Source organism: Hippocampus zosterae, chromosome 3 (genome assembly GCF_025434085.1).
Source record: "Hippocampus zosterae strain Florida chromosome 3, ASM2543408v3, whole genome shotgun sequence".
Lineage (NCBI taxonomy): Eukaryota > Metazoa > Chordata > Actinopteri > Syngnathiformes > Syngnathidae > Hippocampus > Hippocampus zosterae.
The window spans coordinates 8,784,625-8,811,969 of NC_067453.1; the positions used below are offsets into that span (position 1 = coordinate 8,784,625).

The 27,345-nt window shown below is 45.2% G+C and overlaps 1 protein-coding gene across 1 annotated transcript in view; it reads right to left on the reverse strand.

Moving 5' to 3' along the window:
• The window catches only part of b4galnt4a (beta-1,4-N-acetyl-galactosaminyl transferase 4a), a 209,985-nt gene that overhangs the window by 57,263 nt on the left and 125,377 nt on the right, over positions 1-27,345 (reverse strand). Inside the window, exons 4-7 of the mRNA XM_052060029.1 lie at positions 14,286-14,381; positions 13,274-13,364; positions 11,242-11,342; positions 2,704-2,771 (exon numbers count right to left, since the gene is read on the reverse strand). Coding sequence (XP_051915989.1) covers positions 2,704-2,771; positions 11,242-11,342; positions 13,274-13,364; positions 14,286-14,381 — 356 coding nt within the window. The remainder of the gene's footprint in view (positions 1-2,703; positions 2,772-11,241; positions 11,343-13,273; positions 13,365-14,285; positions 14,382-27,345) is intronic.

A 27,345-nucleotide genomic window follows, 5' to 3' on the forward strand; every position in this document is an offset into this window, starting at 1 on the left:
CGGGCGTGCTGGAGCCTATCCCAGCTGTCTTAGGGCAGTCGGCGAGGTACACCCTGAACTGGTTGCCAGCCAATCGCAGACGAACAACCATCCGTGCTGACACTCACACCTAGGGACAATTCTGAGTGTTGCATTAACCTGCCATGCATGTTTTTGGAATGTGGGAGGAAACCTGAGTACCCAGAGAAAACATGCAACACCAAGAGAACATGCAAACTCCACACAGAAAGGCCGGAGCTGGAATCGAACCCTGTAACTCAGGCGGACGTGATAATCAGACATCCACCGTATTGCCCGTATTTTAATCATGAGCCATTTTTTTTCTTGTCATGTTTTGTCTGTTGACTTGACTTGACTTGTTTTGATTGTGTTTCAGCTCCAGCTGGATTGAAGGGTGCTTCCCTTGAGCAGGCACATGTGTTCCACGTTTGCCCACCAAGCCTTGCCAAGTATTTAGGGACTGCCAAGTTTCCAAGTCTCTGTCGGATTGTTCACCTTGCTCGCTTGTTGTGCTTCAAGTGTTGTATTCTAGACGTTTCAATATTTTTCATAGTCACTCTTGTTTTGTCATAGAACTTTGTAAGTATTGTCATTATACCTTTTTATCGACCTTGATCTTTGGGTTTGTGTCGTTGGACGACCTGATATTTCCTTTATGTATTCTCAGGGTTTTTTTGTACCTTGCATTGTTTTTCCTTGGCTCCTTGTCCTTATCACACTTAGTCTGAGTCTGCATTTCTGCAATCCAAAATATTATTCGTCTCAGTTCAGAACATTAGAGTGCTCGTTTAAGAATATTGCAAATTGCCATGGGATAAAATGTCCATGTGAGCACTGCAAATTTGCTCAATTCATTTCTATTCCACCAAATTTGAAGAATAATGTTTGCTTCAGTATTAATTAATCCTGCTCTGCACATAACCAACCAACATAAACAAAATTTGCAAGAACTGTGTAAATGTCAAAAGTATGTCAGATCCTCACCAAAAATTAAGAGAAATGCAGCATCAACAATAAAGGAATACTCTACATAACAACAAAGTTGTTATAAAACCTTTCTTTTTTTTATTAAACATTTTCTTTAATGGCATAGTCTATTCTACAAAGTATTCCCATAAATATGGGCCATTGATTGCAAAGGAGATTTAAATGCACACAGATCAATCAACTTACTCATTTAATGTATTGTTGAGACTGGCAATTACAAAATTTGAGATGATAAAAGCTGAGTTTAAAAATGCATTTTTGTACTTTTCAACGGGGTGTAGTCATTTATGTTTACACACTAGAATCTTTTCTAAATGGCTCCCAATAGTCTTTTAACAATAAGAAAAACATATAATATTGCAATAGGGCAATGATGCAACAGTGAGGAAATGGATGTGATTCTGAAGGCCTATTACTGGATCAAACCATTGGAACTATGCACTAGTGACCAATTTTCAGTATCAAAGTCATGGATGCTGAACAAAGTTCTTGAAATGGGTAAAGAGATGCAAATGAAATAAATGCACAGAACACAATGAGCATGGCAGATGCTGGTATGGTCATTGCCCTTTGTGTCACGGAGACACAAAATCACTCCTGACCTTATCAAATACAGTTGTTGACCTTTCTTCTGTTCCTCTAAATGTGAAAAGTGGGAAGGAGGCAGCAAACTCAAAATTCAGACAAATCCATTATCAACAATGCTGCTTTTGTGATATAATGACCTCTAACAAATGTAGTTGTTAACAAGTCCACATTTGTTTGTGCAGGAAAGCATAAATATATGCCCTAGGACACAGGCCCAAATGAAGAACATCAAACAAGATGTTACCTAATTATGTTCAGATCGAACATTCGTGGTAAGATGTTCCAATCAAGCATGTGAGGATTCACACGGAGACAAATTCGAGTTAAGTCACCTTCCACACCTAACCGCAGCCCTGAGACCCATCCATCCATTCATCCATCCATTTTCCGATCTGCTTATCCTCACAAGGGTCGCGGGGGGTGCTGGGTAGTAGGCGGGGGACACCCTGAATCGGTCGCCAGCCAATCGTAGGGCAGGCACACAGACGAACAAACATCCACGCTCACATTCACACCTAGGGACAATTGAGAGTGCTCAATTAGCCTGCCATGCATGTTCTTGGAATGTGGGAGGAAATCGGAGTACACAGAGAAAACCCAGGCAGGCCCGGGGAGAACATGCAAACTCCACACAGGGAGGCCGGAGCTGGAATTGAACCCGAGACCTCTGCACTATAACGTCGATACGCTAACCACTGGACAACCGTGCCGCCGCCCTGAGACCCATTTCCATTTTTTTCTTTTATTTAACTCTAAGCAAGCAAACGTTCTGCTGCATTTAGTGAGGAGGTTGCATTTAAATTACCGGTATGCACACCAAGCGGAAGAGAAAATAGAGTGTGTGTGTGCGTGTGTGTATCTCTCTCTGTCTGTCTCTCTCTCTCTCTCTCTCTCTCTCTCTCTCTCTCTCTCTCTCTCTCTCTCTCTCTCTCTCTCTCTCTCTCTCTCTCTCTATCTATCCAAGTGAGGCATGTCAATTTATTTTCAGAGATTTGTGACGACTATTTGCTACTTTTGACAATGGAGGGCGCTCTTGATACTGAGCAAAAGTTCGCCTTTGGTTGCTTTCTAGTTGTTCAGAGGAAATCGGCTGCTTGGAAAAAAAGTGTTCATGTCACAGGTACTTACTGCACAGACTTTGAGGACTGAGACCTGAATTTGTTGAACTCGCCTGGAGCGGTCCACTCTGTACCCAACTGCAAGAGACAAGTCATGACATCAGAATCAGAAGTGTGAGTGGATCACAAAGGAGGGGATATGAAAAGCACAGCAAATATGGAAGAGCAGAGTATAACTTAGTGGATATCTGGGAATATAAGTAACACAGTGCTAACCATCACTGTATCAGCACTCTCTCAGCTCAGTATCTCTCAGTATTGATGGAAGAAGCTTTCAGAGATGGATGCACAATGTTGGTGTGTTCTCCTTGACTATCAATTTCCATGTGCAAAAAACACACAGTATTGGTTTCTAGATCCCAGATTCAATTATATGAGGGCACAAATCACACACGAATCTGATATCTGCAGTGATAGTGGTCAGTGATAGCGGATGATCCATTCATTATTAAGGACCAAAATCTGAACTCCACTATAGAGCAAAAATAATTGAAGGAGATTTCTGAAGACGAGTCAGCATGACTTCTGAAAAATACATCAGCAAGGGTCTGTTTTTAGGGCACTGTGCAGGCCCCTTCATTTGACATTTAGCATTTATTCATGTTGATTGTTGGTATAATGTAGAGGTCTGGTCTGAAAATATATCATAAAGAAATGCATAAACACTGCACAAAAAACTGGTTTCATCCGCTCTCCATGCTTGGCAGATGTTATGTCCTCCTGGCACATTTTATAGTAATTTCTAGAAAAACTAAAACTTTTTTCATTCAAGAAACCTATCATGACTTTTCTCAGATCTAAAGCCACATTAAAAAAATAGTTGGAGTCCAGCTGCCACACAACCTACAAGTACTGTTCTGTCAAAGCAAAAACATAAACAGAGCTGCATTTGGGGGTTTGTTTATTTGTTTGTTTTTCACCGGGGGCTGTGGAGCTGGACTATTTGTGTTTGGTGATGTGTCCAAAAGCCACATATACACAGTTTGGTGAATAGTGTTGCTTTCATGAGTAAATAAATACATATATAAAGAAATAAATAATAATGAAGTGACTTTTTTTCCACGCTTGAGGCTCTGTTTCCACAAGTCAACCCGGCTTTAGTCGCAATGCCAGCATTGCTTCCTCGGTTGCCATAGTAACAAAAGCCGGACTCAACATTGGCCTGTCGTATGTCGGGCCGAGCAAACAGTCACTTTGTGGGATACAGGGCGGGCCCCTAAATACAGGATAATTCCCGGGAGAGAAGTGTGGAAAGTATAATTGAATTCTCAATTCCAAAGCCATTTAAATGAAAGGATATCACATGCATTTTATTTAAATACATATCACTAAAGCTGACTTGAGCACACTAAAAAAACTCCAACCATCTCAGGGTACTTTTAAGTTTTCATGATGTTTTAATCAGCTCACTAGTGGCAGCGACAACCGCAGAAAGTAGAGCAACAGAATTTCTTCTCAGGTTTTTTGGCTATGGAGGAATAATTAAAAAGACTACAACATATTGAGGGTTTCAGAAGAGAAACCCGGCAAACCTTAAGCGCATGTTGAATAACTCACAGATCAAAACTAAAGAAAACCAGAACCTCAGCAGAAGTTAGCTGGGGAGGAAATTAATCACATCACCTTTCAATCATCAAACAGTACATGGAAACAAAAAAATAGTCCGTACAGCAATGAAATACAGCAAGTCATGAGGGAGAAGCTGAATGGGATTCAATTGTATAAATCAGGGTGGAGAAGGGAAACAAAAACGGATGAATGTTTTTCTGATTAAGTGACATTTGATGACTGATTACAGTACCCAAAATGATGATGTCACATTTTAACATTAAGCATTAACATTCAACATAAACCTAGTAGGAACAACACCTTGAAGTACAGGTACGCCCCCCGCCCCCCCAAAAAAAGTAGGTTTCTTGTGCTAAGACCATTTTTTTCTCTTTTATCTGATGGTTACTCAATTGATTTCATGAGTGATGGATTTTATCTTCCTTAGCTGAAGGTTAATGGCGGTACTTTAGTAATAATAATAACAATAATACATTTTATTTGTGGGCGCCTTTCTAGAAACTCAAGGACACCTTACAACAAGCAGTTAAAATCACGAGTACAATGTTAAAAACAACATCAAATAAGAAAAAATAAATACAACAAAAATAAATAAATAAATAAAATAATGGCTTTATGGTCTGAGTGAATAGGCTTGTCGAAACAGATGTGTTTTGAGGCTGGATTTGAAATGTGTTAGTGAGTCTGAATAATAAAGGTCAGCTGGGAGTGAGTTCCAAAGGTGGGGAGCAGAGCGACTGAAGGCTCTATTTCCCATGGTGACGAGGCGAGCATGGGGGACAGAGAGGAGGACAGAGGAGGAGGAACGAAGAGAGCAGACAGGCGTAGGAATATGGATGAGGTCAGATAGGTATGGAGGGGCTAGGTTATGAATGGATTTGAATGTGAGGAGCAGGATTTTATATTGAATGCGGTGTAAAATGGGGAGCCAGTGGAGATGTTGGAGGACAGGTGTAATATGGTTTATGTATGGCGTGAGTGTGATAATGCGGGCGGCTGAATTTTGGACCAGTTGAAGCTTATGGAGGGTTTTTTGAGGGAAACCAAACAGAAGGGAATTACAGTAATCGAGTCGCGAGGTGACGAGGGTGTGTACAAGTATAGCAGTGGACTGAGGAGTGAGAGAAGAGCGGAGCCGGTGGATGTTTCGAAGATGATAATATGCAGAACGAGTGATGTGGTTGATATGTGAGGTGAAGGAGAGGGTGCTATCAAGGATGACACCCAGACTCTTAGTGTAAGATTAAAATGCTTGAACAGGTGCAATATTTACATAAGATAAGATAAGATAAGATAAGATATCCTTTATTTGTCCCACACTGGGGAAATTTACAGCCTCCAGCAGCAAGAATGTAGGTAGAAAGAAGAAAGAAGAAAAAAAAACAACAACCACTGTTCAATTAAGTGCAATATAAACACAAAATGTATAAGTCGCAGTGCTATTTACAATTGTCTTTCACATCATTTAATTATTATTATTATTATTATTGTTGTTATTTTTATTCAGCAGCCTGACAGCAGTCGGTAGGAACGAGCGTCGGTATCTCTCCTTCTTGCAGCGCGGGTGTAACAAAGTCTCTTGCTGAAGGAGCTACCAAGTGCTGTCAAGGCGGGCTGGAGGGGGTGGGAGGGACTGGCCATCATAGCTTTTAGCTTAGTTAGCATCCTTGTGTTGCCCACCTCCTCCAGAGTGTCAAGGGAGCAACCCAGGACAGAACTGGCCTTCCTGACCAGTCGCTCCAGTTTCTTTCTGTCCCGGGCTGAGATGCTGCCTGACCAGCAGACAATGCCATATGGCCGAGGCCACCACTGAGTTATACAAAGTCTTAAGGAGCGACCCCTGTACCCCAAAAGACCTCAGTTTCCTGAGTAGGAAGGCTCTGTCCTTTCCTAATCGGGGTGTCCGTGTTTGTAGACCAGTCCAGTTTGTTGTTCAGAAGAACACCAAGGTACTTGTAGGAGGTCACCCTCTCTATGTCCATACCCTGGATGTTCATCGGTGCTAGTGAGGACTGTTTCCTGCAGAAATCCACAACCAACTCCTTAGTTTTCCTAGGGTTGATCTGGAGGAGATTGTGCTGGCACCAGTCCACAAAGTCTTTTGTCAGTCCCCTGTACTCCCGATCGTCCCCCTCTGTAATGAGGCCAACAATCGCAGAGTCATCGGATAACTTCTGAAGGTGGCAGTTTGGAGTGGCGTGTCTGAAGTCCGAGGTGTAGAGGATGAACAGGAATGGAGCCAGAACAGTCCCCTGCGGCGCTCCAGTGCTGCAGAGAAGCCTGTCCGACTCACAGCTCTGCAACCTCACGTACTGCGGCCGATTTGTGAGGCCTATGATCCATGCTGTGAGATGGTGGTCCACTCCGGCGTTCTGCAGTTTGCCTCCCAGTAAGTTGGGCTGGATGGTGTTGAAGGCACTGGAGAAATAAAAGAACATGATTCTCACAGTGCTCCCAGCCTTCTCCAAGTGTGACAGCACTGAGTGGAGGAGGTAGATAATGGCGTCTTCCACGCCGATGCCAGGCTGATAGGCACGATAGGCTCGTGCTGATAGGCACGCGTCTCTCCAGCGTCTTCATCAGGTGAGACGTCAGCGCCACCGGTTTGCAGCTGTTAAGCTCCTTAGGATGAGGGGGTCTTGGGCACTGTGACCAGGCACGAAGTATTCCACAGCTGTGGATCTCTGCCCAGCTTCAGGCTCAGGTTGAACATGTGCTGGACAATGTCACACAGCTGGTCAGAGCAGGTCCTGAGGAGCCGGGAACTGATCTTGTCCGGACCTGCTGCCTTCCTCACATTCATCTTCCTCAGTTGGTTCCTTACCTGCTCTGTTGTGACGGACAGGCAGGAACTAGGTGACAGACTGGGTTGATGAGAGCTGGTCGAAAGAGGAGGAGCGGGAGGAGAAGAAGTCCTCAGTGAGAGTGTTGGTGGTTGGGGGAAGGGACAGACGACTGGTCGAAACGGTTGAAAAAACGGTTCAGTCCATCTGCCCAGTCCTTGTCCTTCTCAGTCAAAGTCTTTGGGCTGTCATGGCCTGAGATGGTTTTCAGGCCCCTCCAGACATCAGTGACATTGCTGGCCTGTAACTGGTCCTCCAATTTCATCCTGTATATCTTCTTCCCCTCCCTGATCTTTCTTCTCAGCCGAATCTGCACGGCCTTCAGCTCCTCTCTGTTTCTCGACAGAAAAGCTCTCTTCTTCTCCTTCAGGAGGGCCTTTATGTCGGGATTAATCCATGGTATGTTGTTGGAAAAACACCGCAGAGTTCTGGTGGGTACGGTGTTCACACAAGCATGATATTTCCCTAACAACTCACTACTTATTGAGAGCAGCATCCTTACGCTAGAGGAGGCAGAAGGTAAATTAAAGAGTGTCCAGGAATCGGGAGTCCAACAGACAGACCATCACACACACACACACACACACACACACACACACACGCACACACACACACACACACACACACACACACACACACACACACACACACACACACACACACACACACACACACACTGTGCATAGATGAACAACCATGCAGGTATTTTTTTATGGTACATAGCTGCTGTATGTATATAAGATGGCATTTGCTCGATTAAAGTAAACCACATTTAGGGGACAACAGTTCTGGAGTAAAACTGAGTTATTTTGACACAAACAGGTTGGGCTCGCCTAATTGCTTCGTCCTCCAGTAGTTTTTGGAGAGTTTCTAAACTGTTTTGTTGAGTTTAGCATCGGTTATTTTTGTTGAATTTCAAAATGAATATGTGAGCATGGCATTCGTTTAACATCTATATGGTTTGTTGATCGTTTGCAATAGGCCATAAAAGGTGAAAGGCTTGCAAAATGAGCAGGTCAGATGTTGTCATCTCTGTAACTTAGATTTGCAAGTCATTACTCAAGTACCTACCCTCAGTCTTTGTTGAGCATGCCCTCTAAACCATACAGTGCATACAGCTCTCCTTAAATACAGTAGATACATGCACACATATTTCACAAAATGAAAGAACATTAACATGCATTTTCTTTTCACGTCATATTAATTAGATGACCATGTTTTTGCATTTAGCATAGAAAAAAATTGAGTGGAACCGGTTGATGAGAACATTTTAATTAATGCAGTCAATTTAGCAGTGTGTTGGAACAAAAGACACAATGGCTGCTGAAAGTCTGAGAACGGTTCCCTCTGTGCTGCAAACCAAAATGCAATTACGCTTTTATTTGGACAAAGAAACTAATCTGCAGAGGGACAAACTCTACCCTACTGTCTGGCACAAATGTAGCACATGCTTAGACTGACTGTCCCAATGAGAAGTTGTATTGGAGCAGTATGGAGTGTGAACAAAATGTTTAAATCACTGTTGGACACTGAATATATGGTGGTCCCTTTAAATCTTCTCTAAATTGTTTGAGTAAAACTAAGGGCTGGAACAAATGTATAATTCGATGAGTTGTTTCCTTGTCTGTGGAAAGTACAGTATGTGTACTTACCCATCTCAACATCAGGCAGACCCCCACATTCCAATTTTAACCACTATTGAATATAATGTGAGAGAAACGGTACTGTCAATTGTTGATGCAATTTATAATTTCAGTAAGACAAGTCTTTGTGCTGTACACACTAACGAGCGTCGCGGGTGTGTTGGAGGCTATCCAAACATTCTTTTGGCAAGAGGCGGGGCAGACCGGGAACTGGTTGCCAGCCAATCGCAGGGCACACAAAGGCAAACAAACATTCAGGCTCACAATCACACCAAGGGCCCGCTTAAAGTGACCACTTAAACTACCATGCATGTTTTGTGTGGAATGAAACCGGAGTACCCAGAGAAAATCCACGCAGGCACGGGAAGAACATGCCAACTCCACAACAGGAAAACCGGAGCCCGGGTTTGAACCCAGAACTTCTAAACTGCAATGTCACTGATTGTGTAGTAGTTGTTATTTTGCATGTTCATTGTGATCATTATACGCATTAACTAATATAAATGTTAATTTGTTATTACTCTGACAGTTTAATCTCAAATGACATTCTTTTCTCCGTAAAGGCAAAAGCTTCTTGCGTTTGAAGCTTGCAAACTGTACAGGCATACCTAATGTTGCGGCAGGAGATCTTTGTGACAACAACAACTCGGTGACTTTAAATTCTCATTCATATCTTTAAGTGAGAGGTGGAAGCTGGTGTCTAGCTTTTCAGTATGTACAATACAAATAGACTATTCAATAGGAATTAAGTTCTATGCTTTGTTTGATTCAAACACTCCTTCTCAGGTCTGCATGTAAACAATTCATTGAGGGTAAACATTAATTCCAGTAATGATTCAATTTAGAAGCTCAGTCGATAGATTTCCCATAGCAGCCATTCCTATTCAAGGCAATAACAACATTATTTAGCAACCAAAGTACAGTAACGGGGATGAACCTTATTCTATATAAACGACAGAATGGAATTTAAGATTGCACACTTGTCTCAATTCGATAACGACTTTGAAAAAAAAGAAAAAAAATACAGTATACCAAGACTTCTCTTTCTATACTCAAAGATAGATGGCTGAAAAAATGAGGGCAGGAGTATGGCTTAAAATACTTAGCTGGAAGGCGACGCCTGGGAAGACAGGATACGAGTGCTGTGACAGCCGATGGCAAAATGAATGATCCCTGGCCACAGCTCCCCCAACATTACCCCCCATCATATTTCCCCACTGATAAATGTCACATCAATATTCACTACCTTCTAATTAATCTTAGCTCCCAGGGAACCCGGTGACATGTCACATCTTGTTGGAATGCAGATTATTCCATAGTTGGACCTTTGCTCTCTCGCTCATCGCTCTCATTGTGACTGCACTGACAACATGGGAGGAGGACATTATATCTGTGAAGGTCGGCAGGCGCTCGGCGGGTGCCGGATGCAAAATAGGGGATGAAAAAAATGATTCTTCATAAGGAAATGTGCGTAGGAAGGTTAGTCTTTTGACGTGAGGTGAGTTAGTTAGAACGAACAAGGTTAAGATGCTGTGTTTCCCTTCTGTTTATTGTGTATGCCTGACAAAATAACAGATGATCTTCCATATGCATGTCCCATGTTCAGGCAAACTGCAGCTGATGGAGCTCCACCAATTCATCAAAAACTTCTCGGAGTGCTCGCTTTTCCATACAATCGATTGCACTAGATGTCATTCAGAGGCATGTGTCACAGCTGCCCTAAAAAGTTCAAGTGAGTGTTTTTGCACCTTTCTCATTGAAGAGTTTGTTTCAGTTCCTGGCTTTGGGAAAAACAATGTTGCTTAGCAGTAACAATTTAAACAAAGGACAATTTAGACTCAGGGTATGTGCTTAAAAGTAGGCAAAAATAATTGACCCACTTGGTTGTGTGGACCACAAAAATTGGTTCACACAAAAACGCATGCTTCCAAGAAGCGCAGCTGATGGAGCTTGGAGACGGCTGCTCGGTGGACGTCTGCTTGAGGTAACAACAAGGCATCTTTTAAATCAATATTTTTATATGGATAAACACTGGACAAACTACATTTCCATCATAGACTATATAGTACACCCTATCACTTCTTTACAGGGGCCAAGCATCTTCCACTGAATTGCTGTGACTGCTCCATGCGTGTTTAAGCCTCTTCAACTAACTTAGCTTAGCCTAGCTTGCTGCCTATTTCTCATCACTACCTTGAAATAAGGCCGGTATCGGCCCGATACTAATACCTGTTATGACTACTCACTCAACCCTAGTACAAAGAAAAGAACAAATGCAGATGCAGATGGCCTCAATACGGTCACCTCATTCACCGACAGATGTCACATCACCAAGAGGAAGTTAAGTAGTGACATGGTCACAGGGCGAGTGGGGATCAAATACGCAGTTTTTCAGGTGGACTCGACCAGCTGAGCAAGGCTACCATTAAGCAACTTGTGTCTTTTTGCGACTGGGATATTGATATGAAGAAGGCGTTACAACTGATTACTTACCTGTCCAACGAAGACCAGCAGCCTGGAGTTGAGAGGACTTTCATCAGGACTCAGCCAGAACTCTGAATTATCATCAGATGAGACTGAAAACTGGAAATCCCCTGAAAAAGTATGTGATACACACACACGCACATACACAATGTGTTTAAGCATGCTGGGGGAGCCATTATATTGTAGTACACTCCTGCCTCCTCACATAGTGGAGGCTTTCAATTGATCGAAGGAATCATATTTTTATGGGATTGATTCCCAAGGGATTGTGAGTGTGGTTTTAGAGAAAATGCGCTACTCACTGTAAAACAGGTACGTTTTAGGTGGAAGATCACCGGTTCTTTAGAACTCGATCAGAGTCATGCATGTTGAGAACATGGCACTGTTGTGATGGAATAAATTTACAAGAGGAGTCTTGATCTCAACGTCAAAGAATACTCGCAACAATATACTTTATAATGTAGTGTGGCAAGGTGCTTTTGCTACTGCGGAGGGCATCGTCTCCATCCATTTAAAAATCTTACAAATAACAATATCATTAGATCAGCTTGACACATTTTAGTATATGTGGTAATATACAGAATAGAGGTGTCCAGAGCTGTAAGTGGAGTTTGGGTGATGGGAAGAATTCTGATGAACAAATAGTCTTAGATTTGAATATCCCATGGTTATTAAAAAAATAAATTACAATACATCTATTTGGGTTTTTATGTGGACTCCCATGAAAAAGAAGTATCAAAAACATGTGGCTATCAAACATTAAAATAATGGGTGTAGTGAAATAAAAAAAAAATAAAACAAACTGTGATTAAAACACATGAGAATATACAGTATATCAATTTGACCATTGACCTCAGCTACGCAGGCCACCTTGTGGACGGTATCCTTCGGAGTCAATGTGTTCCCTTTTTGACACAAAACACCATGAAGTTTGAAGAAATGTACTTTAAAATATGACGGCAAAGGTGTCCAAAAAAATGTACTGAACACAAAAGTACTGTAAAAAATGGATGCACGCTTGAACCATAACCATAACTAACATGGGCTCTATGAGTGTGAGAGCTTTCAAAATTAATAATATTCCAGGCAAAATGTTAGATAAGAATGCCATTTTTGTTACGATTTGTCACTCGTTGAGCACTGCAGAGGATTTTATGATGTATGCAGCACATAAACCATTACCAAACTCTATGTTTAACACCTGGATTTTTACTTTTATTAAATATAATGCGGCGGCCCGGTAGTCCAGTGGTTAGCACGTCGGCTTCACAGTGCAGAGGTACCGGGTTCGATTCCAGCTCCGGCCTCCCTGTGTGGAGTTTGCATGTTCTCCCCGGGCCTGCGTGGGTTTTCTCCGGGTGCTCCGGTTTCCTCCCACATTCCAAAAACATGCATGGCAGGCTGATTGAACACTCTAAATTGTCCCTAGGTGTGAGTGTGAGCGTGGATGGTTGTTCGTTTCTGTGTGCCCTGCGATTGGCTGGCAACCGTTTCAGGGTGTCCCCCGCCTACTGCCCGAAGACAGCTGGGATGGGCTCCAGCACCCCCCGCGACCCTAGTGAGGATCAAGCGGTACAGAAGATGAATGAATGAATGAATATAATGCACACTGAAAGGTGGATGATATTTCGGGTGCTTCATTTGCATATGGAAAGAAAACACTTTTGAATGCAAACATACCCCATTCTCCAGTTTGCCCAACTAAGGCACTTGTTTTTGACTCCTAAGGCAGAGAGAACTTGGAGCACCCAAGACCAAAAAGGATATAACAAAGAGCATAATATTCAGCAAATTCATCTACTAGGATTTTCAAGCTTCTCTGTTGCCGTAGTAACAGTAGTAGAGCGTGCTTCTAAGAAACTGCGGAGAGATCACGCTCAGAGGGCTCTACCGATGATGAGGATCGACTATACATGAGTAGTGATCCTGAATCTTACGGTCTTTTGTGGCTGTTGCGATGGTCTACATTAATTTGAAAGACAATTGCTCAAAGGCCCACAGCAAGGGACCCGGGACACGCTACTAAAAAGAGTTGGTTTACCATCACGATAAGGGTGAAGAAATCCAAAGATTCTCAGGCCATAATTCTTCCACTTGGGAGCCACGGCCAGCTTCTTCAAAGTCGTTCTTGTCTGCAACAGGAAGCAGAAATCGAAGCGAAAGTATTCAAAGTCCTGTGAGTGAACCCAAAGTGACCTTCTGCTAAACTCCTCCCATCAGCAGGGTGTGTCCAGTCGCAGATTTCCAACCGTAACAAGCGATGGAGTTCATCATGAGTTGAAGTGGAGCGCTCAGGTCCCAAGTTACACAAGTTATTCTCTCTCGAATGGAATGTATTCAAAGACTGCCTTTGCACCAGGCTCCCATTTAATTTGTTATCAGTAAGTGCAGGGAAAAGGTTTGTTAAAATACATTTATCAGGATTTTTTTTTCCTGAAGGCAGGCATCCAGTTTTTGTAGTATGCACTGAAAGAATCAACATCATCTTACAGTATCGTGTTACACGATAGACATTTGATGAAAATGGCAGCTCATATGTAAAGTGGATAGCAGAAAAGGTTTTATTTCACTTTACTAGGATGGAGTAGTAGGAGGGATGACTTTGACAAGCTTTGGCTATGCTGCACATCATTCACTGACGAGTGATGGAATCTGCTGCTGGCAGCCTGCAGCAGGTGTCATGAGTTTTAATCTTCTCATATGGGAATCCCGAGGCCATCAAATAAAATCTCATCATCCACAGCGTGAAGTATTTTCGGCAAAAACAGCAAACTGCTTAGAATCACCGAACAACTTACTAATTTGTCCCTCAGGGTAAACAAGTCACACTTTGCAACTCCCATGGCAAATCTCAACTTGGTAATTCAGAAAGGAATTTATAAGACACTTGCTTTCTTTCCTGAAACTGATAAGTACATAAACATGATACTTTATCTCTTGCTTCCAAATAAATGTAAGTCTGTGTCAGGCTTCACTGTATTAACCCCCCCCCCCCCCAGCCCCAAACAAAAGCCTGTATTATTAGAACAGGCAGTATGCGTCTTGCTACTTACATGAGGGTAGAGAGGGAAGTGCAGGTTCTTTCTGAGTTGGGCTACAGAGGAACCACACCAGTCCTCAAACACATGGAGGTTGGCTTGGCCCTTATACTGTAAATAAAACATCATACAGAAAGAATTGTTACTGTAGACATGAACAAGACAACAAACGCCTGAAGCAAGTTTAATACTAAGGTAAAATTAAAGGTACATGGGAAATTATCCTATTGACTCGAACTGGAAAAAAATACAGTAGAGTAATCACACCGACAGGATGTGATCAAAATATGGCCTTGCTCCTAATTTGCATCCTCCAAAAAAGGGGTTGACGGTGTTGTGGTCAGATCTTTTTTGCCCACCAAAGTCATCTATGGGCATGTACAAGAAAAAAAAGACACACATATCCAAGAACCCCCCCCCACACACACACACTTTATAGCTCATACGATCCCAATGAGGGAATGTTGACTAAGCATATCCGCAATGTCACGGGAGAACATGATCTGCAAATATCCAGCAATTAGTCAAAGCCCATCCCCTGAGCATACGCTGACATTTGTCTGCATTAAACATGGAACACACAGGTCATAGTGAGGACAAATGACAATTGTTCTGTTCTGCCTTGAAAGGGAATCGATTCCAAACACATGCACACAGGCACACCCACCCACACACACACACACACACACACACACACACATTTCCTGTATTTCCAGCAAGCAAACGACTGAAAGAGTGTGCTGTACTGGTTGAACAATTACAAATTTTGAGTCAACATAAACATGATAAGTTGTGCCGACATCATCTTTTAACTTCACTGATAGTTTTTCAGTGGTGTAAAAAAATTGTTGAGTAAAAAAAAAAAAAAAAAAAACACCAGAAGAGGGACTGCATTGCAATAATGAATATTCACAGACAAAGGACAACTCATACACAAGATGTATGGTTTACGTAGAACCTACCTGCTACAACACAAGAGCGTCAACATGGTTCAACGCTGTGAAGTGATAATGTTCCATTCAGAAAAAAAGCTGAAATAAATCAATCCTATCACTCGGTGTGCTTACGACTGGGAAAGGCAGGTAACATTTTGCGCACCGTGGCCAAAAAGGAAACCTTGTTTGTTGTGGGCCCATCACAGCAGTGGGTTCTCCATGGGGGTTATTTGCAATGTTTGCAAGTAATCTTGGACTTCATCGTGACCGTGGAAGAATTCGCCTCTCCTTTGATACTGTGTCATATTGTTTACATGGGTTTGAAACCCATAGCAAGGCGCAAGGGTGGTGTAGTGGTGGCCATCAGAAATGTCGGGGAAATCCTGAATGGCTGAGCAATTAAAGGCAGAATCGAGATGATTTTTTTTAATTAATTTTTTTGTCTGCTTTATTTTCTGTATATTTTACAATACACGCAGGCATCTTTAACAAAACATATGTACAACCTATTATTATACAAATACAGGCCGATTCATTGTATAAGTTTGCCTGCAGGATATGATGTCAATCATATCAACAAAGCTACAACAAACGCAACCGCCGTGCACAGCCGCCCGAGTGACTTGCCCGAGTCAGCGTCAGAAGACAAGAGTGTTCATGCTTGATCTGAGCGTCTCTATTTATCGAACAATAATCTAAGGTTAGCAGCATGCTACAAACCCTAAGCACGTTGAATCTGACCCCTGCCTCCAACATTCGATTCGTCTTACTTTTTACTGAGATTTGATTGACTCAGGCTTGACTTGTCGCAGCTTGCTGTGAGCAAGATAGTGAGGAAAAATGTCAAAAAGAAAGAAAACAAGTGAGAAGAAAATGGGCGGTGTTGAGAAAATAAGATGGACCAGAATACAAATTACAGAGCTTTTCAGCAAAGATCCTGTGGAGGCAGGGTCCAGGTGGGCACAATAAAAGCACTTTTAAACTGCATCACGATTAGGAGTTCATACGTCTGTAATGCAAATGATTTGGTCAAACTTTAAGCCACTGATAAAACCTATTTAATGCATGGCTGAATGCAGCATTGATTATTGTTGCTCAGCATCAGAAAATGTGACCTCACTTTGTAATGAGATTACATCAAATTTAGCATTTGGCGAATGTTTACATATTATTTGAAATGTCGACAAATGAACCAGATGACATTGACATGAGAAAACGTAACCCCCCCCCCCCAAAAAGGTGGGTTTATGCCTGGCCTTCTTCCACATAGAATTTCTAAGCAAATAATACAAATACTGTTTTTGAGTAAATTTTATATGCGTAGTATTATCCATCCATCCATTTTCCGAACTGCTTAATCCTCACTAGGGTCGCGGGGGGTGCTGGAGCCTATCCCAGCCGTCTTCGGGCAGTAGGCAGGGGACACCCTGAACTGGTTGCCAGCGAATCGCAGGGCACACAGAGACAAACAACCATGCACGCTCACACTCACACCTAGGGACAATTTTAGTGTGTTCAATCAGCCTGCCTTGCATGTTTTTGGAACGTGGCAGGAAACTGGAGCACCCGGAGAAAACCCACGCATGCCCGGGGAGAACATGCAAACTCCACACAGGGAGGCCGGAGCTGGAATTGAACCCTGTACCTCTGCACTGTGAAGTCGACGTTCTAACCACTGAACTACCGGGCCTTCCCTGCATAGTATTAGTTGAAAAAAAAATCACTAAAAAGAGAATGACGGTCCAAGGAACGAACCCACACCCTTCCAATTGGGAGACAGACACTTTATCACCTGAGCCCCACTGCTCCGACTGTGGAGTGGTGGGAAACCAGGTTGTTGGGGTCTCCTTTGGAGAAACGTTGCAGTAATATGTTTAACGAGTTACTCATTACGTGTTTGTAATACTGAAATAAGTTACTGAGTCCAGTAACAATATACAAATGTTGGGGCCACAACCCAAGATTAGATGCAAAAAGAAAAAAAGAAAAAGAAAAATAGAAGGCAGTCCATTAAACCATTTACAATATAGAACTGTTAACGGAACCAATCTCACAGGCAGAATTACTTGCATTACATTAATTAGTCAGATATAGTTGAGTCAATATTCAAAAGAATTTCTCTTTGGAACACTTTTTTTTTGGCTTTCACGCCATAATCAGCAAATGACATCGCTGTTAAGTCATTGTTTGTCAGACCACCTTTTTCAGTGAAACAATTATCAATTATATTTTATCTATCACTATGACATGTTAGGCCAATTACCAAATATTCTCTGTTTCCACAAAATTTATATAAAAAATAAATAAATCTTGTTATTGCCACAAGTAAAGTCTGTGACCTCCCACCATAGATTCGAAACATTTAACATTATACCTCACAATATATAAAGATCCAGCCATGCATTCAACATTTTAAAAGGAAAATGCGAAATTTGCAGTCATAAGAAGCTTACCGGTACTCAACACAGAAAGTAAGATTGCAAACATTACGTTCACATGCAATTCACAAATAATAAAATACATCTTCATTTATATAGCGCTGTCACAACAGCCTCAGCTGTAACCAAGTGCATTCTGCAAGTAATTAGCCCGACACTGTTAGCGACTAGTCGACTTAACACTTTAAACCAGGGGTGCTCATTAGGTAGATCCTGATCTACCGGTAGATCTAAGACAGGTCCCAAGTAGATCCGAGGAGTGTCGAGGAGAAAAAAAAACAAACAACCATTTGTGTGTCTTTGTACATGTTAATAATTTTTGTGTTTATGTACACTGCACCCTAATCATCTTATCAGACTCATTTTCACCCAAAAAATACTTAAAAATAAAATAGAGCTGGTAAATCTTGAATTTACGGTGGCGCGTGATTACGTCACCGGAAGTTGTTAGCGCTCAGCAGTTTGGAATTGCAGCTTGTGATCAGAACTGCTGCGCTCTATCTTTTATCGTCATTATTCTCATTCAGAGTTTGCTTCGTGTACAATTCATCGAGGGCACAAGCAAAGAATAGGACTCTTGGAGGGCCCAGGGAAGCGCTTTAAAACGGTAGGTGTGAGCTACGATAGTTAACAGGCTACAAAAGTGCGTCGCATGCCTCAGTTTCAGGCTGTTTCCCATCAGGGCGTGTGTGTGTTAAGGGTGTGGAAAATAATCGATATTAATCGATACATCGATGCGCATGTGCGCGATGCGAGTACATCGGCTCATTCACTGGGTACGACGCGATTGACGGGTGAAATCGAGATTCATCACGATGCATTGGTGGGTATCGGTAAAATCCGATTCATGCGCCGTTTTATTCATGTTAAACGTCACCCATCTGCCCTTTCCTAGGCGCAATGAATGCGTGCGTCACATACAGTCCAGTACACAACTAGCGAAACACTATGGAAGTTCGCGAAAGCAGCAGCGAGGAAACTACTGTACTTTAATGCTTCCGCAACATTCAGATCTTATGTTTTGGAAATACTACGGCTTCGAAAAGAAAGACGGAAAGATTGATAAAAGCTCCGTAATTTGCAAAGAATGTCGCACTACGAAGCCATACAACGGCAGCACCACAAATATGCAGACCACTTAAAACGATGGCATCACATCACCGACAAGTCTCCCGCCCCTCCCCGTCCAGTTCCTCGTTGGACACCGGAGAAACTCTACCAGGTCAGGATCAGAAAAAAAATCGCCTCTTATTTTGGGGGTCCCCTTGCAGCTCACTGTGACCGTGCAAGGAAAAACTATATATGGATGACTCTTTTGGACATTTCATTTTGACACTCAGTGAGAGTGGTCTGTGTACGCTACAATACACACAGCAGCTTTGAGGCTGTGACTGCCACATTGTTTCATGTGTATTGTTCACATTGTATTTTTTTTCTGTCCTATGGAGATGGATATTTCATATAAGACACTCAGTGAGTAGTCTGTTTGTGTTTACACTACAGCAACAGCTGTGAGTCTCAGGCGCCAAATTGTTTACATTTTCTTTGCACAAAACTCAATTGTGAAAGGGCTTAAATAAGTTGTTTTAAACGTTCTACTGTTTATAAAGAATAAAGTGGTCTACTTTTTGCAATACCATACTGAATTCCATCTTTTTTAAAAACTTTTTTTCTTTGCGTATTTGCATCAAGTTTAATTGCACAATATCACAACAAATTGCACTGTATCGTATCGGATCGCATTGATTTGAACTAAATGTGTATCGCATCGTATCACATCGCGAAGACGGTGAAACGTATCGCATCGTGTCGCCAGAAAATTCCGTGTATCGTTTAAGTATCGCATCGCTGGTAGTGCATCGAGATGTGTATCGAATCGTCCTCAGTGCTGAGATTCACATCCCTAGTGTGTGTGTGTGTGTGTGTGTGTGTGTGTGTGTGTGTGTGTGTGTGTGTGTGTGCGTGTGCGTGTGTGTGTGTGTGCGCGTGCGCATGTGCGTGCGCGCGCGCGCCGGTAAGTGTAGATCCCGGGAGGTTAGTTGATCGAAAAGTAGATCTTCGATCCAAAAAGTTTGAGCACCCCTGCTTTAAACTTCATTGTGGAGTCGTCAAGTCAACAAGTTGACGACCCTAGGTTTGTTATCCACTCGGCAGAGGTCTGCACTTTACTAAATTATATGTTGCCGTTTAATCTCCTTTTGATGGAAGCGGCCAACTGTGATCCATCCACCCATGAAGACAAAGTGACCTTGACCCTTTCATGCACCCTGTAACCTGATAACATGAGAAGCTGTTCACTGTAGTAACTGCTGTCCCTGGCAGGGTTTATGACATTAAGCAAATTAAAAAAAATAAAATGAAAAAAAAGGTATGCTGCCCTTCCACCCTGAGAGGTGAGCTCAGTCAGAGTTCTTGATCAGGTCAGACAAAGGCCTTTCTATTTTGGACTCAGAATCCATTTTTCAATTTAAAGCGGAAACCTGTTGTCGGGGGATGTCATGCTCTGACATAATCATGCTGACTTTTTAACAGATGGCCTCACCTGGAGGGGAGCCTCGTATTTCTCCAGCTGTACAGTACAGTCAATGAGGATCTGAGCATACTCACAGCAGTTCAGCAATTATTGCTCATGCATTAACCATGTTTTTTAAAAATAAATATGTCAGTTCAGTTCAGTCAAAATTGTTGTTCGTGTTTGCGTCTGAAACATCTAAATGGTAATATTGGTGGGTTGACAGATTGCAATACTCAGGAATGAGTTGTTCGAAAGATGGATGTCTGATGCTTGAAAGGGCAGTTCATCGCAGCAAGGAGAAGCCAGATAGGGGTTCGCGGGATTTAGCAGACAGAACGAGGCCCCGTGTAAATGAGTTCTATTAACAGATTCTTGAGGGTTTCAAGGCTTGGCCCCTTGCTAACAGCTCTTCTTGTCCAAGAGGCACCATTAAAATTCAACAATTGCACGCACAGTGTGGAGAGGCCATGGGTTGCAAACTTTCTTGGGAGGGTGTGAAGGCCAATTGCTGACAGGATGCATGGGGCATTGCTCACAACTTGATTTCTCTCCCCTAGTTATTAGGGGGTGTAAAAAAAAACAAAAAAACGATTTGAACTTGACAATGAATTTTGATTTGAAAGACACGAGCAATGCTCTCAACTAACTCGGCCCAACTTCCTTTCTTGGTGGTACCAGCACGAAAGATAGAAGCACTATAATTTTCAACCGCATCACATTCAACATTTGAATTTTAAAGGTTTTATATTATTAAAGGGGTTGGGGTGAAATGTACACTGACTAGTAAAGGAGTAACAATCAGGTCAACAAAGTTCATTGGGGTCGGCATGGCTCAGTGGTAGACGGGTTGCCAAACCGAAAGGTTGTGGGTTCAATCCTCAAACCTTGTTGTTTAATCAAGTTAAAAAAAGAAAAGTTCATGGACCGTGGCTAATCAGAGGAAGACCTCACGCTTTACTATCTTTGATTGGCTGAGACGGTGATCTCATATGCATGTTCGTTTTAATGATGGGGACCTTTTTCCATCCTCCATCCGCAGGTTGCAATTGGTGCAACCTCCAAATTTATTTATTTGGGTGACTGGGGTGACTCGCAATTGGGGTGAGTGGGCACCCAAATTGGGTGCACCTTAGAGCCTTGATGCATTTGTTGAATTAAATCAAATCAAACCACTCACTCTACTTAAAAACATCTCCGGTTATGTACCCAATTGCCTTTTAATGGACAGAAATATTGTTGAAAAGTCACGTTTAAAGAAACCTACTGACTTGCGAAAGTCACATGACCAAACCCAGAAAACGAGTGAGCCGTGATTCGTCATGACTTGAACCTGGAGGCACTGTGATGTCATTTTCAGTGGACAGCATGTGGTTGTCACGATCTGCCCGAAGCGATAATGATCGCTCCGTGCAGAACGAAAAAATAAAGGATTGGATCCCCGGAAAACAGACAACGAAAGAATTTTCTCAAAGCAAAGAGTGTCTTTAATGACAAAAAACAGAAAGAGCCCGACAGGGAAAAAACGGAAACACAAAACGCTGGTCAAATAAGGACCAGGGAAGAAATAAGGAAACAACTGAAAACGCTCGCTGAAAAACAAAGTGCGAGGAGCTACTGATTAGGCAATATCTGAGTATTCAATTTAGTGACTAACGCGAATGGCAAGAGTCAAGGCCGCAAGGCAAGAAGGCAACGAGTAATCTACAAATAGAGGAATTAGCACGAGAGATCAATGGCACGGTGAGGAGTTCTCCGGCAGTGGGAGAACTGCCGGAGTCTCATTAATATAGGAGGGTAATCAGCCCGAAATTACGGACAGGTGCACAAATGGCGGGGGAGAAAACCCGCCACCTGCTGGCGGACACGCGACGTGACAGTACCCCCCCCTCAATGGACGCCTCCCGGCGGACTACCCGGCTTGGATGGATGTGCAGCGTGGAAGTCGCGCAAAAGGGACGGATCAAGGATCCAGGAGCGGGGCACCCACTGCCGCTCCTCAGGCCCGTAGCCCTCCCAGTCGACCAGATACTGGAACCCCTTTCCCCTGCGCCGAGAGTCCAGGATGGCACGAACCGTGTACACCGGGTCACCGTCGACGACCCGCGGAGGGGGCGGCGGCGTGGGAGGAGGAGCCAAGTCACTGGAGGACACGGGTTTGAGTAGGGAGACGTGGAAGACGGGGTGAACCTTCATGGTGGGTGGTAGCCGGAGCCTGACTGCAGATGGACTGATGACGGCCTCGACCTCGAACGGTCCAGTAAATCGGGGTCCCAGTTTCGCAGACGTGCCGGCCAGCCGAAGATCCCTAGTCGCCAACCACACCTTCTGTCCTACCACGTATGAAGGAGCCGGGCGCCGGCGACGATCCGCGATCCGCTGGTTCCTGGCCGCCGTGCGGGACAACGCAGCCCGGGCCTCCTTCCACACGCGATGGGCCCGCTTGAGGTGGTGCTGCACAGAGGGGACCTCCACCTGCCCCTCCTGGGACGGGAACAGCGGCGGCTGGTACCCGTAGGCGGCCATGAAGGGGGACCTACCAGTGGCAGAAGAGACGAGGGTGTTGTGCGCGTACTCCACCCAGGGCAAGTGGTCGACCCAGGATGAGGGACGGTGAAGGCACACACAGCGGAGGGCCGCCCCCAGATCCTGGTTGGCACGCTCGGCTTGTCCATTGGACTGGGGGTGGTACCCCGAGGTCAGACTGGCCGTGGCCCCGAGGGACCGGCAGAACTGCTTCCAGACGCGGGATACGAACTGGGGCCCCCGGTCCGAGACAATGTTCAGTGGAATGCCGTGGAGACGGAAGACGTGTTCGACAAGGAGGTTGGCGGTCTCCAGCGCCGACGGCAACCTGGACAAAGGAACAAAATGAGCCGCCTTGGAGAAGCGGTCCACGATCGTGAGTACGACAGTTCGACCCCGGGAAGGCGGGAGACCCGTGACGAAGTCCAGGGCGATGTGGGACCACGGGCGAGGAGGAATGGGCAACGGCTGGAGCAGTCCCGCCGGCGGCTGATGGGACGACTTGCCGCAGGCGCAGGAGGTGCAGGCCTTGACGAACTCCGTCACGTCGTTGCGGAGCTCCGGCCACCAGAAACGCTGGGCGACGAGTTGCACAGTCCGGTTCACCCCGGGATGACACGCCACCTTGGACCCATGTCCCCACTGCAGAACTTCAGATCGTAAGGGAGGAGGTACGAATAGCCTCCCTGCTGGGCACTCCGTCGGCACCTGAACCCCCTCCAGGGCTGCCTGGATCCGCTGCTCAACCTCCCACTGGACGGCCCCCACGACGCACCGGGCCGGGAGGATGGTCTCCGGGGATCGATCCCTCCCCGCAGGCTCGTGGAGACGGGAGAGGGCGTCGGGCTTGGTGTTCTTAGACCCGGGAGAGTAGGTGAGGGTGAAGTCGAACCTGGTAAGGAAGAGGGCCCACCGGGCCTGACAGGCGTTCAGTCTTTTGGCGGAGCGGAGGTAGGCGAGGTTCTTATGATCCGTGTAAACCGTAAAGGGTTCCTTTGCCCCCTCGAGCCAGTGCCGCCACTCCTGCAAGGCGGTCACAACTGCCAACAGTTCACGGTTGCCCACGTCGTAATTGGACTCAGCGGCACTGAGTCGACGGGAGAAGAAGGCGCAGGGGTGCAACTTCTGGTCGACCGGAGAGCGCTGGGACAGCACAGCCCCCACCCCCGAATCCGAGGCGTCCACCTCCACGATAAAGGGGAGATCAGGATCAGGGTGCTGTAGTACGGGGGGACTGGTGAACGCCGCCTTCAGGTTTGCGAACGCCGCATCCGCGGTCGAATCCCACTTAAATGGGGTTTTGATGGACGTAAGGCGGGTTAAGGGGAGCGCCTTCTGACTATAACCGCGGATGAAGCGTCGGTAGAAGTTGGCGAACCCCAGAAAGCGCTGCAGTTCCTTGCGATTGGACGGAACCGGCCAGTTAGTGACTGCACGCGTCTTAATGGGGTCCGCCCTTAACCTGCCCTGTTCAATAATGAACCCTAGGAAGGAGATGACGGGGACATGGAATTCACACTTTTCTGCCTTGACGAAGAGCCGGTTCTCCAGTAGACGTTGTAGCACCAGCCTAACGTGTTGCTGGTGCTCGTGTAGTGACTGGGAAAAAATTAAAATATCGTCAAGGTAAACGAAACAAAAGATGTTTATCATGTCCCTTAGCACATCATTAATTAGATTTTGAAAAACGGCAGGGGCGTTGGTGAGCCCAAAAGGCATAACCAGGTATTCAAAATGACCCAGAGGGGTCTTAAAAGCCGTCTTCCACTCGTCACCCTCCCGGATGCGAACCAAGTGGTAAGCGCTGCGCAAGTCTAATTTGGAGAAAATGGTGGCTGACTGCAATGGGGCGAAGGCGGAGTCCAGCAAGGGTAGCGGGTATCTATTCTTAATTGTTATCTCGTTTAATCCCCGATAGTCTACGCAGGGTCGCAGGGTCTTGTCCTTCTTCCCTACGAAGAAAAAACCCGCCCCTAACGGTGAACGCGATGGTCTAATAAGACCTGCGGCGAGCGAGCTGTTGATGTACTCCGTCAATGCCTCGCGCTCGGGTTGGGACACCTGATACAGCCGCGAGGTCGGCAACGGGGCGCCCGCCTGCAGGTCTATAGCACAATCGTAGGGGCGGTGTGGAGGCAAAGAGTGGGCACGATCCTCGCTGAACACCTCCTTTAGATCCCGATAGCAATCCGGCACTCCGTCAAGGCAGATCTCCTCGGGGGGCGTGACACGTTCATGCTTCCCGACGGCCGATTGAAGACAGTGCTGGTAACAATATGGGCTCCAGCTATCTATCGCTGGGCGCGCCCAGGAAATCACGGGATTGTGTGTCTTCAGCCAGGGTAACCCGAGAACGATCGGGGCATTGCGAGACGGCATTAGGTAAAAACGGCGATGTTCGACATGGTTGCCGGACAGTAGAAGTTTCAACGGCTCCGTCCTATGCGTAACTACCGCCAGGAGGCGCCCATCAAGGTCACAAACCCGCTTCCTATCTATCAACCTCTCCACGGAACAACCCAGCTCGGATGCGAGATCGGTGTCCATTATACAGTCATCAGCCCCCGAGTCAACCAGAGCCCGAACCCGCCACGACCGGGACCCCGTTAATATCTCCCCCTCGAGTTCGAGTCTGTTGGGGTGTCCAGGCCGCGAGTCGACTCGCCTAGACTCGAAGGGGGGCGCGCGCGGTCGTGACTCACAGTACTCCTGGTGGGCAGGGGGTGACGACCCCGGATGGCTGGTTGCGGCGTGAGGAGATGGTGGAACGCCGTCAGTCGTTGCTCGGTCGCTGAAACGACGCTTTCTTTCCTCCGCACCAGCGTCCCTGCCTCCCAGCTGCACCTGTTCCTCCGTGGGTGTTCGTCGGAACTGGGACCGATCACCTCCACGCTCCCGGCTTCGCTCCCTCAGGCGATTGTCCAGGAGGAGGGAGAGGTCGATTAATTCCTCCAGGTTGGTGCTGTGGTCGCGGGTCGCCAGCTCGTCCTTGAGTTGAGGGTTTAGCCCGCGGCGAAACAGGCCACACAGCGCCCGATCATCGTATCCACTCTGGGCGGCCAGGATCCGGAACTCGATGGAGTAATCCGCTACCGATCGCTCTCCCTGGCGGAGGGCGAGTAGCCGGCCCTCTGCCTCTCTGCCTCGCACGGGATGATGGAACACCCGGCGGAACGCAGCCACGAAGTCGGGGAACGAGGTACGGAGATTCGGCTTGGCGTCACTGGTCGCAATCGCCCACGATGCCGCCGGACCTGTTAACAGACTCATGACATAAGCCACCTTGGCGGCGTCATTAGCATAGGCAGAAGGCTGTAGGTCGAATATGAGAGAGCACAGGTGGAGGAAGTGTCCACACTGCCCGTGCTCGCCCCCGTAGCGAGGGGGGTGTGGAAGCGATGGCTCCCTCGTCATAACGGGATATGAGGAGGGCGCTTCGGGAATAATAGAATGAACCCCGGGGGGAGATGGTCTCCGCTCTTCCACCCGGACTAACCGAGGTTCTAAATCATCGGACCGATGAGCCAGCATGGAGACCGCGCCACGGAGTTCCCTAATGGCTTGGCCCTGCTGACTCATCTGTTGCTCTTGTCGGGAAAGAGCGGAAAAAATTTTTTCGATGTCTGCGGGATCCATGGTGGCCGGAGAATTCTGTCACGATCTGCCCGAAGCGATAATGATCGCTCCGTGCAGAACGAAAAAATAAAGGATTGGATCCCCGGAAAACAGACAACGAAAGAATTTTCTCAAAGCAAAGAGTGTCTTTAATGACAAAAAACAGAAAGAGCCCGACAGGGAAAAAACGGAAACACAAAACGCTGGTCAAATAAGGACCAGGGAAGAAATAAGGAAACAACTGAAAACGCTCGCTGAAAAACAAAGTGCGAGGAGCTACTGATTAGGCAATATCTGAGTATTCAATTTAGTGACTAACGCGAATGGCAAGAGTCAAGGCCGCAAGGCAAGAAGGCAACGAGTAATCTACAAATAGAGGAATTAGCACGAGAGATCAATGGCACGGTGAGGAGTTCTCCGGCAGTGGGAGAACTGCCGGAGTCTCATTAATATAGGAGGGTAATCAGCCCGAAATTACGGACAGGTGCACAAATGGCGGGGGAGAAAACCCGCCACCTGCTGGCGGACACGCGACGTGACAGTGGTGAAACGGCCACACCCAGAGATGGACAAAAATAGGTGGATTTTGCCGCTCTATTCCATATTGCACGAACTGCTGCTCATATTCCACAAACACAATATTAATCAGAATACCGTGTTTAAATTAGTGGGGGCACATAGAACACAATACAGTGGTACCTCTACTTACGAAATGTTCAAATTACAAAACGTCTCAACAGGAAAATATTGCCTCGTTACGAAAGAAATTTTAAGAGGGATGTGTGTCTATTAAAAAAAAAAAAAAACGATGAGGATGCAGTTAAAAGTTAAATGACCATCATTTTATTCTTCACTCTTTTTACATTATGCACAACTCTCATTTATTGTGCAATGATACAATTGTAATGTATATTTATTACATATTTTGATGATTTTTTTATGCTTTAGGAAACATGTTTGTCTTTATTTTTGCCTGGCTTAGAACGAATTAGGGCATTTACATGGAAAACACGATTTACCAAATCTAGTAAAAAAAAAATCTTCCAGAA